Source organism: Salarias fasciatus, chromosome 12, assembly GCF_902148845.1.
Source record: "Salarias fasciatus chromosome 12, fSalaFa1.1, whole genome shotgun sequence".
Taxonomy (NCBI): Eukaryota; Metazoa; Chordata; class Actinopteri; order Blenniiformes; family Blenniidae; genus Salarias; species Salarias fasciatus.
In genome coordinates, this window is record NC_043756.1 from 10,702,388 (window position 1) to 10,716,975 (window position 14,588).

Below are 14,588 nucleotides of genomic sequence, written 5' to 3' on the forward strand. Positions count from 1 at the left end.
GCAGACAGAGAAACACGCCGGCGAGGACAGCCAGCTCTCACTGCTGCAATCTGAGGTCAATCAGAAGCGCTGAAAGCTAAATTAACAAGTGCTACAAGCAACATTACCCATGGTTCCTGACTGCGCAAAAATCAATACACCGTCAGGCAGATAATCAAATACATCAATATCTATAAATAAGCAAATAAAAGGAAAAAAATATATATCCTCGTTGAGGTAGATTTACGATCGTCGCCGGCCACATTGGAAAGCTCACATGGCACTCGGGACGTACGCGTTGGTCAGGTTAGTGGGAGGCAGTCAGCGAGATAAGGCGGCAAACAGGTCTAAATCCCTCCTGAAGCTGACTTGATGGACAGACAGGCCACCATTAACAATGGGTGGCTTGTGAGAGTAGCAGCTGATGGAAAGATACCCTGGCATTTGCTGTGTTAAGAAGTGGCCCTTAAAGATTTCACACTTCCAATTTCTTTGAATTATCTGCCATCTCCAGCCTGTCACTCAGCCTGACAATCTCAGATTCCTGGTCACTGAGGCGCCGGGCTGGTTATTGACAAAGCAATCTGTAGTGATACAGCAAAAAAAAAAAAAAGAAAAAAAAAAGAAATACTCTGATAAAACATTAGTCAAACAACATGACGTGCAACTCTAGACCCAACACACACAATGTACTCCAAATTCTGTTTTTCTTCTCCAGGGGTGTGCTGTAACAGATTACATTTAGTGTGGTTAAACTACCTAATGTACTTTTTGTATACATTTTATTTATGGGGGCGGTTTTAAAGCCACATACCTTACTTACGTTTACTTGAGTACAATCAACAAGAAAAAAAACAAAACTTTCACTCTTTTCCATTCAGCTTCACTCCAGTTGTTCCCTTTACTGGTCAGGCGACTGCGCACGTACACACACGCGCACACACACGCACGCACGCACGCACACACACACACACACACACACACACACACACACACACACACACACACACACACACACACACACACACACACACACACACACACACACACACACACACACACACACACACACACACACACACACACACACACACACACACACACACACACACACACACACACACACACAAACACACACACTCTCCACGGCTGCGAGTGCTAATCTGCGACGAATGAAAAGCACCTCGTTACCGACAATGATTATTGAGTGATCTTTTATGGGAATGAGAAAGATCAAATTTCTACTGCAGTCACTTGTTTTAATATGTGGTCCAATGGTTTATATTCAAGGTTACACATATACAGTTCCTTGTATGATGTAAAATGTTTTTTTTTGGGAAAACAAAAAATGTTTTTGCAAAAAACAAAATAAATAAATGCGATTGCAATCTTGCATTTGTTTTTTTTCAATTCCAATTAATCGTATTATTTCATTGTGTCTGAATTTGCACAGCAAGATTATGACACAAACAATGCTACTTTCACTTGGTAATACGCTAAAGTGACAGTACTTTTACTTGAGTAAATCTTTTGAAAGCCACATGACGTGAAGCTTTGAGAATCTCCTCTCTGCGCTGTAACCAGCAGAGCCGAGTGGGTTTGGTGGAGTCCACTCATACGAGCGGTGACGGCAGCCAATGTTGTTACGAGACAGAACAGACTGCTTATCAGATCTTTACGGGTTTGATTCACTCGCTGCTCCAGACAGGGCCATGATAGAAATATCACAACATCCCCATTACCCTCAGCATTCAGCGCACATTGCACAGGCTGTGCTTTCGATGAATTATTAAAAGCAGACAGATTACGCTGCAAGGCTGCTAGTCTGGAGGCACGCTACAGATGCTGCCGAGCAAAACAGTAACATCACAAGTGTGTTTGTTCTTTTTTTAGAAAGGGGTTTTTTTTTCCTCTCTTTTGCGATTAGAGGAGGTGGCCGTTCAGATAGGTGCGCATGAGGGAGAGGAGAAAGAGGGCGGGGTTTCTGCGTGTGTGAGCGTGTATTTCTGTGGCAAAAGATGACGAGGGGGGGTGAAGGGCGTAGTGTCAGGGCTTGTCTGACATGTGGCCTGGTGGGTTGGCGGGAAGGCTGGTTCGCTATCTCGATGGCTGTTTGGGCGCAGCCCAGCTCCAGCCTGGCAACTCTCTCGCTCTCTCTCTTTCCCCCTCTCTCTCCCCCCGGAGTGACGGGCTGAGACATTAAGACAGGCGTTTTAATTAACTGTGCCACTCTTCCACCTGCTGCCCTCAATATGCTCCGGCCCTGGCAAGCTGTCTCTCTTACCACTGACTCTCGTGCTCCTTTTTTGTTCCATCTTTCTCGCCGCTCGATCATTTTCCAACACACTCCGCTTCTTTCTCTCCACTTTCCCACTCGGTTTTCAAATCTCACCCTTCATCAATCTGATTTTCTCTCCGTAACCTCTCTTTCTCCGCGTGCGGTGCATCCCTCCACAGTTTGACCCCGATAAATGAAAACTCATACCAACAGATAAGGCGATTCCAAAACGCTCAAACGACAGAATTAGCCAATTTCATTTCTGAACTTGGAGAGAATTAATTCCTACACGTGTCCTGTCCTACTGACCCTCTAACTACCCGCCATCCCATCACACACACATCACACACGCATACACACTCTCACACTCTTCAAATCTATCTGGTAATTCAGTTCTGCCCGACACTCATCAGGCTATTCATTAAGGCCTGATTGGAGATGGATATTTCTGTTCCCTCATGACAGAATGGAACTAGGGATCAAACTGGGGACATTACAGGATTTAGCGGAGCAACTGTGACACACAGCAGTGTTTTGTGTGTGTGTGTGTGTGTGTGTGTGTGTGTGTGTGTATTTCTCTACATTTGAACGTGTCTGTTTGAATGTGTGCTCATAAATGTTTGTATTAATGTGTGCAAATGTATGCCTGGCGGTTTAAGAATCTCTTTTAGTGCTGTAGCTTCCATAGTTTAATCATTTAGATCATAAATTGAGAATTAATTCAAACAGAACAGAGCAACAAATGATCCACTTTTAGCACTCTACTTAAATTGTATTACACTTTTAATGGGGTTAATAATGGACGGCATTAGCAACACAGGAAAACGGCACTACAAAGTGTTGTATTAAAAGGATTGATGTTCTCCTTTTGGAATTAAAGCCAGGTCTTTCAGACACGGCTAAAGCTAACAAATGGCCCGGCTGTGGCTCCATGATGGGGCCTCAGTCGCAGCAATACTACAGTAAGAAGACAGCAACTGGGGCCAATACATCACCGTGGCAGACAGAGAGCATTCATCTGCCGTGTGTGGAGAAGTGACTTTGAAGTTCTCTGCAGCGAGGTGAAAGAGCAACCGTGGCCTCAGCCTCGGTGTTTATGTAGCCACGCTAGCCCTGGGAGAGCTCTTAATGAATGATGTGGATAGATGGACATCACAGTTAAAAGCACACACTCGCACGTCTGCGTGAGGGCCAAGACACACACCGAGGATTTATACCTGGCTTAAGTCGAAGTCGTCGAGGTCATGTGTACAATTCACGCAACTTTGTACTCCGTGTCTACTTGTGTTATGAACAGACAAACACATCAAAAAGGATTTAGAGAAAAAAAAAGCATAACCATAATAGGCATGAAGCAGAAGTAGAGACTTACCTGTAAGAAAAAGGCTGTGCCAGCATCCTGCAGCAACGTCTCGGACTGAGAACCCGGCGAGTGTCACTTCCTCTGGGGACAGGAGGTTCCTCCTCGCGTTCCCACATGCTCGTCCACAGCCCCACTGAAACAGCCTGCCGTCACCTGTGTACCATTCACAAGTGAATTATGTGTAATTAGTTTCATTTGGCATATGTCTTAATCCAAGCGGAATAATATTTTCATGAACAAATCATTTATGGAAATTAACATGCACTGTTGTAGCCATTTTTAGGTTGTCATTTTCTAAAAGATATGCACAAAAACAAACCACTTCTACATTTAATACAGAGCTGCATTATTGTCTCACATGTCAAGTACATGATACTATCAGCGCATAGTTGATGTTTTGTACTCTGTGTAGTCCCCGTATTAATTGTAAAGTACAGCGGGGGCTTCCAGCCCCCCTGCAGCTCCTCTTGGATCTCTCCAGCGCACCTCTGGAAGCATGTTGTCCTTGTTGTGCTGCTGCTGCACGGGGGCCTCTGGAGATAAATTATGGATGCAACGCAAAAGCTGTAAAATTTGTTGTATCTTCTATTATCTTCATGTTAAAGGCCACAAAAGCTCTTCAGTGAAGTCAGCCATTAAGAAATGACAGGTATTGCTATCAGGCTTCTTTATAGGCTATTACCTGCAATGACAGCAGCTGCTGCTGCACCACTGTACGGCCTATCACATTATTTGCAGCTAAAGTCAGCTACTGTGTCATTTTGCCTCATTTTCTTGACAGTGCTATCATAAATCCATTGGGCTGCAGGGGAAACTGTCGACTACCTCGATTATCTTCATAGCCTGAATGAATTCTGAAATGTATGTAACAGGCAATGACTGTTATGGATCAGGAGCCAGGGCCATATTCTCGCTAACTCTCTCTCTCCTTCCTTGTATCTCTCTCAGGTGATGTGCTGATCGAGGGCTCGAGGGCTCTGATATGCGCATAAAACTGAGTAAAAGAGGGGAACTTTGAAGCACAGTGTGACAGCTCGAGACTACCGACATCGGTTCCAAGCCTTAAACGTATTAACCTGCTGAATTGTGCTTGTGGATTTTACAAAAAAAAAAAAAAAAAAACACACACAAAAATGTATAATTACACATTTGAATAGTTAATGATGTGATCCCCTTTTAGTAATGAAGGGCAAAATAAAAGCGGTAACGTGCAGTGCTCGTACGGCGTACTGAAAGGAATGAATTCTCAAAAGGCAAGCGTTTTAATTACTATTTATTAAACGACAGCATATTGACTGATTGCAGGCCCACGCAGTGTGTTACTGTACCTGTCAGGACAAGATTGTGGTTTGCCCCACAGGTGACCTTCGACACGCGCTCCACACACTCCACAAAGCGAGGGACAACCACATTTTCATTAGAACCACTGCCAATTTGCCCATAATCATTGTGCCTGTAGGGAGAAGAGTATAAACACATAATTAAAATCATAATTAATTACCTGCAGGCATTATCTTCATACTCCTCCATCACATTCCAAACTATATATGATGAGATTTCAGAGCATGAAAATACCGCACCTTTTAATTTCTATAGGGTAAAAATAAATAATCAAATTAATTAAACGACTGCGGCGAGCAGGGTCCACTGGGGACTGCAAAACATATGTGTTTCCTCCCATTTCTATGAATCCTCTTTGTGACAATAACGAGACACAGCCCTATCAGAAGTGAAACACCTCACTAACTAATTAGACTCTCAGGCTGCAGTCTGACAAAATAAAAAGGAAAAAAAAAAAAAAAAAGTGCTTGAAGGGAGACTTGCTCTCCCGCAATTTGCATCTGCCACTTTTTGCTGCATCTGTTCCAAGTGCCATTCAACGTCCTCGTCCTCCTTTTGTTGGGAAGTGTTGAGCCCCAACTATTTAAGCTCACCTCCTACCTACCCGGAGCTTTGTTCCTGCTCCTCTGCAGACCAGTAATGAGCCAACCGCCACAAAACTGCGAGGAAATTAATGACTCATTACGGACGGGGCCTAGACCGCTCCGCAGCCTCTCCACCTCCCCCGCTCCACCCACACGCACACATGTAATCCTCTCTCTCCCTCGCTCTCTCTCTCTCTCTGTCAGCCCTTTTCTCTCTCTTACCCTCATCCCCTCAGCCCGTACAGAAAGACCCCAACACCTCCCTATCAATTAGAGCCTATTACAGGGCTCCCATGCTAGCAGGGTAAAGAAAGAGGGCCTTCACAGCTCAAGAGTGTGTGCAGGAGAGATTGGGAGAGTTGAATGAGGAGCCTTAAGGTGCTCCTTTCACACCCTTGCCCTTATCCATTATGCCAGTCTGTAAAGCCCCCCAGGAGAAACGTGCAGCCCCGAAAAGACTTGGGGATGAAAATAAGTCAAGGGAGGGATTCTTGGTCACACCTTTTCCTTCTACTTCAGTGTCACATTATATCATAACTCGTCCTTAAGCAAAGCAACATGGTCACTGTGCTCCTCCTTTGGATGGAGCATTCGGAGAAAGATGTCAAGCTCTGAATGATATGGATTCATCAAACTGCACACAACAGGTCACTTTCTACTTTCTCCCGAAAAAGAGTGTTTTAAGTATCCAACACTGAACAAATGGATCCTGATGCCTAAAGAGATGGATTTTGTCTGTTTGGGTAGGTTTGGATACAATTCAATTTTTGTTTAATTACTCTGCTCAACCAAGTTACAAGAGGTCAATGCTAATTTCTGTTTTCACAGGACTAAAAACACTGAAGTGGTTCTCACTCTCGCTTCACAGTATCCCCGGTTCGAGGACAGACTTGAGGGACTTTTAGTTTGAGTGTTTTCATGTTCTCATTCGACACACGAGTTCTCTATGGGTTCCTACGCCAGTTGAACTTCTTATGTCTGAAGTTAATCAGTGACTCTAAGTTGGCTGTGTGTCCATCTCCTCCAGCACCTTACAAACCCTGGCTGGTTAAAAATATAAATGCTGACTGTAAACTGTTAACACGGATGGATAAAAGTCCTGCTTTCGATTCATTTACCACTCTCAGCCTATGTTTCTATGCGTTCACTGCTTTGAACTCTGTCACCGAACGACCGGCAGTAATTAAAACGCCCACAGGAGGTTAAAATAAACATGAACAAAAATCATTTCAACCCACCCTTCAGCACTTGTGCGGGTGAGAGTGTGTTTTTTTCTTCTTTTACATGACCGTGAACTGTAATCATACCATTTCTGTTTGTGCTCATATAAACACCGACACAGATATTAACAAGATGAAGCAAGTGGTGGACAAGCACCTAGACATGAAAATTCATGTGGTTATTGATTTCTTTTAGTTTCACTCCTTTTACCCCTCCGCTGCATTCCCCCCAGGCAATACCTACTTATTCATGGGATTGTTGGTCTTTGTTCGAGGGAAAAATACTGTTCTACATTGCCAGCATTTTAGAATATCTTTTCTTTTTTTTTCGCCTGATAGGATATGTATCAGCTTTTCATTCAAGCATTCTATGCTCACTGGCTTTTGAAGCTACGGTGCATTTCAAGGCAATCCCTCTGAGAGTGAATGGGTGAGATCACATGGGTTTGAGGTGGTTTAGAATGGCAAATCCTGCTGAAAGTGTCATTTCCAGTCGGAGACATCAATTTGGTGTGTGAAACAGGGGCCCAGGAGAGCCCGACAGCCTGGGAGATTCCTGACAAGAGCAAAGGGCCCGGGGATCAGCTCATACTCACCTGGATAAGACGGGAATTTCACAAAGCGCTTCAAACACATGAAGCAAAGTGTGAAAAGGAGGAATAGAGGAAGAAACACGGTAGACAACTTAAAATAAAGTGCAGGGAGAATCTGATAAGACAGGACCTCTGTAGCAACACTTCCGCGGGATGGAATGAGCATTTGTGCAGGATCCGCTAAATTATAGCAACACTGTTTGACGTGTTTGTTCTAGAAATAAAAATTACTTTCACAAAAAGCAAGTATTTTGCCCAGATTTGTTAGACTCATATATATGCTGTTGAAATCAAATGGGGTAAAAGTAACTTTGCTTGTTGTCCTTTTTGACTTTGATACTATTATATACAATAGTTGTTTGCATTAATAGAATAAAACACACAAAAAAGGGATTTGATCAATGACCTCCATCTGGAAAACACTGTCAAGGCTCATAAATACGGTTAATAGGAAGATATTAAAACACTGACATGCACAAATTAAAAATCTAAATTATTGGTGGCACCATTTCTGCCCAAACATTTTGGTAACTGTAAAACAGTGCACACAGCCAGCAGTATTATTCCCAATATAAAGCCTCAATTAGCTTAAGTGAGAGTAAAATGGCTGATAATTATTGCGCCAGCTCATTAAGACTTGTTTTGACACTAAAACCACTTAAATCACCGCACGAGCAAAAAACACAAGTGCAGATGCACATACACACATGCAGATGTTGGGAGTTTATTCCCATCATAATGAGGCAGATACAGTACAGGTTGGGTTTTACTTGTTTAGAGGGAAAAAAAACTAAACATTTCAAGCTAGATTTAATAGGGTCGTACCAGTACAGAGGCAATTTATAAATAGGTGTTTGGAGGCCACGCGGAATAAAATAATTCCTTACAGGAAAGCAGATGGCAAAGGCTGGCTAATCGTGCAATGTTGACTCGCTGCGCAAAGGTCATGTAGTTTTGAGTTTCAGTTGGATCTCAGGATAAAAATTGACAACGTGAAAGTCAATAATAAAATCAGTCGACTTTAGAAAGACTCCCGGGTAAAGTAAAGAGTTGACACTGTTGACTCTATTGACTTAAGGAAGGATCATGTATAAAGAAACAAAGAGCACGAAGATGAGGCAGGCATCTGCTGTACCTGCAATAGATCTTGGCTAATAATGATACAAGCTCCTGAGGAATAAAATCCTTGGGGCTGGCCATAAGAGTTTAAGATTCAATGCGGTAAAATACAATGTGCTGTAAAATATTAATGTGCGTGGTAAAATTATGCTGGTGGTAATATTTTAGATTGCTGCTGTCTGTAAAAGAGACGTATCTATATTTATTTACAAGCAGGGATAGTGGATAGGGGGCTTTGTTTGAAGCCGTGTTTATGAATATCGACTCTGGCTTCAAGGTAAGTGGCCATAAATCTGCAAGAAGATCTTTGCAAAGTTCCCTTGGAGGACATAACTTCAGGTCTAACTGTCTACTTCCTTCACTTGACTTTTAAACATTTAGATGTAGCCCGGCCAACTACGTTCAGAGCGGCTTCTAAATTATGGAGGCTTCCATTTTGATAGCCTAAGTGTTAACCAATCAAAGCTGATGAAATGCAGCAAGAGCGGAAACGTGAGTGTGTACGGTCCTCGATAGAGAGTGTTTACAAGTCTGAGAGTAACACAACGGGTTTTCTGCCCGACATGCTCTGTTCCAGATGGGGACTCGGGTGACAAAGATGCGCCGAAACCCCTTGAGATCTATATCATCTACCCACACCCATTTAAACATACTGACACCAGATACAGATCATTATTTTTCCAAGCATGCATGCAGTATTTAACTTTTTCAGCCAAATCTTTCGACGCTGGTCTCTTTGGGTGAAATGATGAAAAGTGTGAACCGCTTAAAGCCCGGAGTGTGACCTGCACTAATGAGAAGAGCGTTCCTTGTATGATCAAAAAGATCATATATCACGTACTCCATTATCACCTGGGGGCTATCAACGCAAGCTGGAAAAGTTATGTAGGTCCTGGCTGGATGAACCGGTTGTGGATGACTCATTTACACCCTGTTTTTTTCTTTCTTACTCCTCTGCAGCCTATCTTTAACATGTTTATCAAATTATTCTGGTTCAAAGTTCCAGAGTTCAGATCACATAGGTGATTGCATGAGTAATAGTGCCACAGTTGGCTGACCTGGAGATGATGGACGCAGAGTTCTGTATCCTCCGGCTACGATGATTACATAGGAGTGAGGATTAAGAGAACTGATTTCTTTCCCGGTTGAGTTCAAAGGGCTCAATCAAAGTGTTTCACTGCTGAACTCTTGCCCCTCACTTGCAATGCATAATTAACTGACAAGTGGCGATAAGGTTGAGCCCTGTGAAAATACTGTTTTTGGTTTTTCTGCCCGGTGATGAATGCAGCAACAGTTGATGTCACTCGGCACTAATAAATGGCTGGAAAGCTTCATTGATCCAACCATCTAATTCCAAGAAAATAGCTTCCTCCTGAGCTAAATTGGAGAAAATTGACAACCCCCCCCCATTAAAGCCCCCATCGCTCTTTTTCACTTTCCTCCATTTCTTTCTTCATTTCTTCCCATTTTCATTTCTTTCTCCCCAGTGTGCCTCCTGCTTTCTCTGGGCTAATCCTCCGGGCCTATTCGTTTATGTAGAACCTCACCTAGTATCTCTCTCTCGCCATTCTGTCCCTGACGCTGGCTGACACGAGGTATCAGTTCACACCCCGAGCACACAAAGAGAGGTGCTAAACAAGGACTTCAGGACATGTCACAGCACACTTTAAGGGCTTCGCGGTCATAGACGAGCGGTTTAGACATGGTGGAGTGAGCAGAGCTTGTTCGCCCAAGTACACTGGACTTGGAGCAAATTGCACAAGTTCATGTCTGGTTTGCTGCAGCGTTAAAACAAATGCGCTCTGAAACAACTCAGCATAAAATATTGGTGCGGGAAAACCTATTATATCTTATTGTAATTCTCGTCACATGAATGCCGAGGACGTACCCAAAGCATTAAAGAAAGTGTGATTATTCAGATTTATGTCCTACACACACACAAAAAAAAAACGAAGGAAAACCTTAAGTACTACTTCACCATATTTCTTTGTGTGATATCCTCAATTCAAACAGGAAAAGATTAATTCATGGGGAGAAAAAAACAGATATTGTGAACTCTCACAGCTTGCGTAAGTTTCTGATACAAAAATATATTTTAAAGTACAGAAATTCAGTTTATTTAAATCAAAATCCTCTGCTAATACATAAGATTTGTAATATATGTGCGCAAAGTTAAGTTACACAAGTTATAGTTGGTCACAGCTTGTTTTTTGTTTTTATAAGTTCACTGAAGGTGCGACAGTGGAGGAGTGGTTTGCGTCCTGGTTCTGGGGGGTTTCTGACATGTTCCTCCCATGTTTGTCTGGGTTTTATCTGGTTTCCTGCCATCGTCCATTAACGTGCATTTGAGGTTAATTTGTTAGTCTAAATTGCTCTAAATGTGAGTGTGCATGTTTGTGTGTGGTTGTATGATGTTGTTTTCTTATTGCTTTGTTGTTAAGAAAAAAATTGAGGAACGGAAGAAAAAAAAAGAAAAAGAAGCTTCATCAAAGAAAGGCCAGAGAAAGTTTTATTTTGCTTTTTTCCCCAGAGGTGGGAGTGAACTTAAGGGCAAATATGGAAGCCTTAAAGGCTCATTTAAGGAACTTCAGGAATATGACAAAAACTATAACCATTATCAAAATGAGGACTTCATGTCTTAAAACATCCGTCAACCGATTATTAACAGGAAAAACACCAATGTCAATTTCTCAAATAAAACAACACTAAAAGTGGAATTTTTTTTTTTTAAATTTTGCTGCATCCCTAAGGGGCTTGTATCTCAGGTGTAAGAATAACAATCATAAACCTCTCTTGCTGCAGAAAAAACTGAATTTCTTTTCTTTTTTCAGGCAAGACCATGTGTGTTTGCAGCTACGCTAGCTACAGTGTGCTTCTGAGATCTAATGCAATTAGGCTATACTCAGCGCCTAATCAGTCTTGATTACTTGTTGAACGTTGCAAACAGGGAGCCTCCTGGCTCTTAAAGACATGAAGGTTGAGTTGCACTAATTAAAGGTGATGCAGAAATGAGAGAGAGAGAAGGAAAAAACATAAATACATGATTACAAAATCGCAAGGAGACATTATATAATCTGTCACGATACCCAAACAAACTCATCATGTGGTACATTTCTTCAGTGTGTGTTTTCAGGTTGGAATTCTGAAAAAGTGTTTCAGAACTTCATAAATCAAATGAAGTGGTTAAATATTTGCCCCATCCACGACACTGGGATGCTTAAAAAGTGCTCAGAGATGCCTAAACACTCAAACGCTTGGGGGACACGGACCACTTTTTCCCTCAAGTTTTCCGAAGCAGCCACACAGTATATGTATTTATTTCCTTTTCTCACTTCCTGTTCTGTGACTGAAAATCATGTGGAGCCCACACCACTTCAAACCAGTATTTACAGTTACGATCTGGCTGTTGTTTTCCAATGAGACGAGCTGTGCTTTGGATTTTTTAATTTTTTTTTCTTTTTTTTTTTTTAATTCATTTAGCTGTAAGGCAGAGTGTGATAAGACAGAACGAAGACTTCCCTCATAACGAGGCACATGCCAAGTCTGACATAATCCAATCTGGTCCATTTTCATCAGCTTTTGTTTTGTGTTTTTTGCTTCTCTTTTGGACTTTCCTTTGGTTCCAACGATGGCTCAAAAACCTGAAATGACACAATTCGGTCGCACTTGTATGGTGGTAAGGCTGCAATCCAAACGGCTTTTCTGCAGAGAAATCCTTGAAGACCCACACACATTTAAATCTGGCCCTGGGGGCAACAGGCTCTAAACCACTGAGATAAAAAACATCCAGGCCAAAAGCAGAAATATATATTTTAAGGAAGGGCTTACCATGGCAACAAAAAGGCATGTCAAACTTGTGGAAAGGAGGCATTCTGACTGAGGAGTAAACACAGACCAGTGTGCCCGTAGGAAAGCCTAGGAAAAGCTCTCTGCATATTAAAGGGCCCAGCCTCACACATGTATACAGCAGAAAGAGAGACAATGGCGATAATAACAGGCGAGGCGTCAGGGTGCGGAAAAGACGGTTAAACGGTCATTTGTGAGAAGAAACGTAACAGGGCCTAATCGAGGCTGCGCCACAGGCAGGGCGAAGAAACAAACAGCTTCCCCTTAAATACGTTATTTAGCCTCATCTAGACTCGCCCCCTCCTATTTATCAATCCGCAGCGAGCCAAGATCTTTAACATATAGTAATCAAAGTATTCGCTATGCGTACAGCAGATTCAGAAACTTCAGTTGTTCCTCTTTACTTACCTGCAAAGACTTTTAAGTCACAACTTTGCAGGACTTGGAGAACCACAACGGCAATGGATATTTTATGAAGTTGTCCATGTGTGCACGGAAAATTGGGTAAAATTCAAACTCCTTTGCTTCGAATGGAAGACAGGGAGGAGAAATGTGGCACCCTGCTGCTCGGAGGCACACCGTGCCACCTTCATGGTGAGCCGCCAGTGCGCAATGAGGATATTTTCAATCTTCAATAACATATGACGACAGCAAAACAAATTCAACAGAGGGGTGAAAGAAGGTAAAAAAGAAAGAGTGGGATTCTCACAAATGAAGTCTTTGCCATGTTCCTTTTTTTTTTTTTCCTACTGTTGCACTCAGGCCGTGAATGCTTACATTTCGAGTGTAAACACAATCAGGGCTGTGCAGGAATGATAAAAAGCTGTAACTCTTATTACAGGAGAAAATAACAAGCTCTCATGAAGGGATTGATTGTTTTCAAATCGTAGATCTTTGTAAGAGGAGTGTAAAGTAGAGCTAAGTCTCCATTATAGGACGCCGCTGCTACATTGCTTTTGATTTTCTGTCAACATCCCTCTTACCAACTAGGCAGTGTATTTACTAAATGTATCAGGGCCAAGAAATGGATTGGAAATATTGTTCGTCTTCTGCAATCCAAATTGTGTCAACCAGTCGGAGGTACTGCAGGTCTTTTATTCCGCGTGTCTCACTCTGCCAGTGTTTATAGATACTGTAGGACTCTTCTGAATAGCTGACTGCACAATATGGGTGTAGTTACTGTAACAAAACTGAACATAAATTAACCGTGAACCATGCAAGCAGGCAACTCACTCCTGCAAAGCTCTTTTTCCCTGATGCGGGGATTATACGCAAGAAAAGGAGAAGTGAAAGCTGTTCTCCAAACACGTTCGTGCACAAATCAATGGCTGTTTAATAAACATGCATTTTCCCCTCATGTTTTACACCCAAACAGTGTTTTATGATGGTAATGATTATTGAAATGTTTTCAACAAATTCAGTGCATGAAATGTAAGTTCTAGAAAAGTTTTCAGGCATGGGATGCGAACCTGTTTACAGCGATTTCAGGTGATGTGACTTTTTCCTGCCTTCTTCTGTGTTTCCTTTAAATTCTACTGTCTGTTTAGAGGAACTCTTACCTCACGTTCAAACAAAAGTTTAACGTTACAAGGCTTACATGCTATGTCTTGACCGTTTACATCCTCCACTTTCAACACATAAGTCAGAAACTTAAACATATACACCCATGCGTGCACGTCACACATGGGCATGAATGTCGGCAGCGCGCCTACCGGATGCCGCGTAAACACACAAAACTTGCAACCCCCCCCCCGAGTTGGTACACTGCCCTTCCACTCTGTCTATTATAAGTCAGTCATGCGCACCCCCTCACCCTTCCCCTCTCCCTCAGAGTCACGGCCCTTCTGTCCCTTCTAAGTACCCCAATAAATTCAAATGTAATGCTCCTAAATGAGATCACTTACATGTGCCATTTCTCTTCAACTATATTTATCATCTAACACTTTGGCCTTCATTAACAAATAGCACTCAAGGAGGTGGCAGCGGTGGGCGATTCCTCATTCCTGCTGTGTGTGTGAGAGAGAGAGAGGGAAGGGGAGAGGGGGAGAGAGAGAGAGAGAGAGAGAGAGAGAGAGAGAGAGACGGCCGTCACCAAAGGACACCAACTGAACTGCGTGGAGGTTGAGACTTCACTTTGTGACGTCGATCTCCGTGCTTCTTGAGGTCAACTACAAGACCCGCCAGGAGCCAGGGACGGATGGCGTAAGCTACAGTTACAAAGGTAAGGACACGGAGCGGCATAGTCCCGCGCCATTTAATACCTTG

General features: G+C 42.7%; 1 protein-coding gene across 1 annotated transcript in view; it reads right to left on the reverse strand.

The window, feature by feature from the left end:
* LOC115397720 (RCC1 and BTB domain-containing protein 1-like) overlaps positions 1-14,588 on the reverse strand; it is a 218,195-nt gene that overhangs the window by 175,897 nt on the left and 27,710 nt on the right. The window contains exons 3-4 of the mRNA XM_030104162.1: positions 4,949-5,073; positions 3,630-3,773 (exon numbers count right to left, since the gene is read on the reverse strand). Of these exons, the coding sequence (XP_029960022.1) occupies positions 3,630-3,773; positions 4,949-5,073 (269 nt within the window). The remainder of the gene's footprint in view (positions 1-3,629; positions 3,774-4,948; positions 5,074-14,588) is intronic.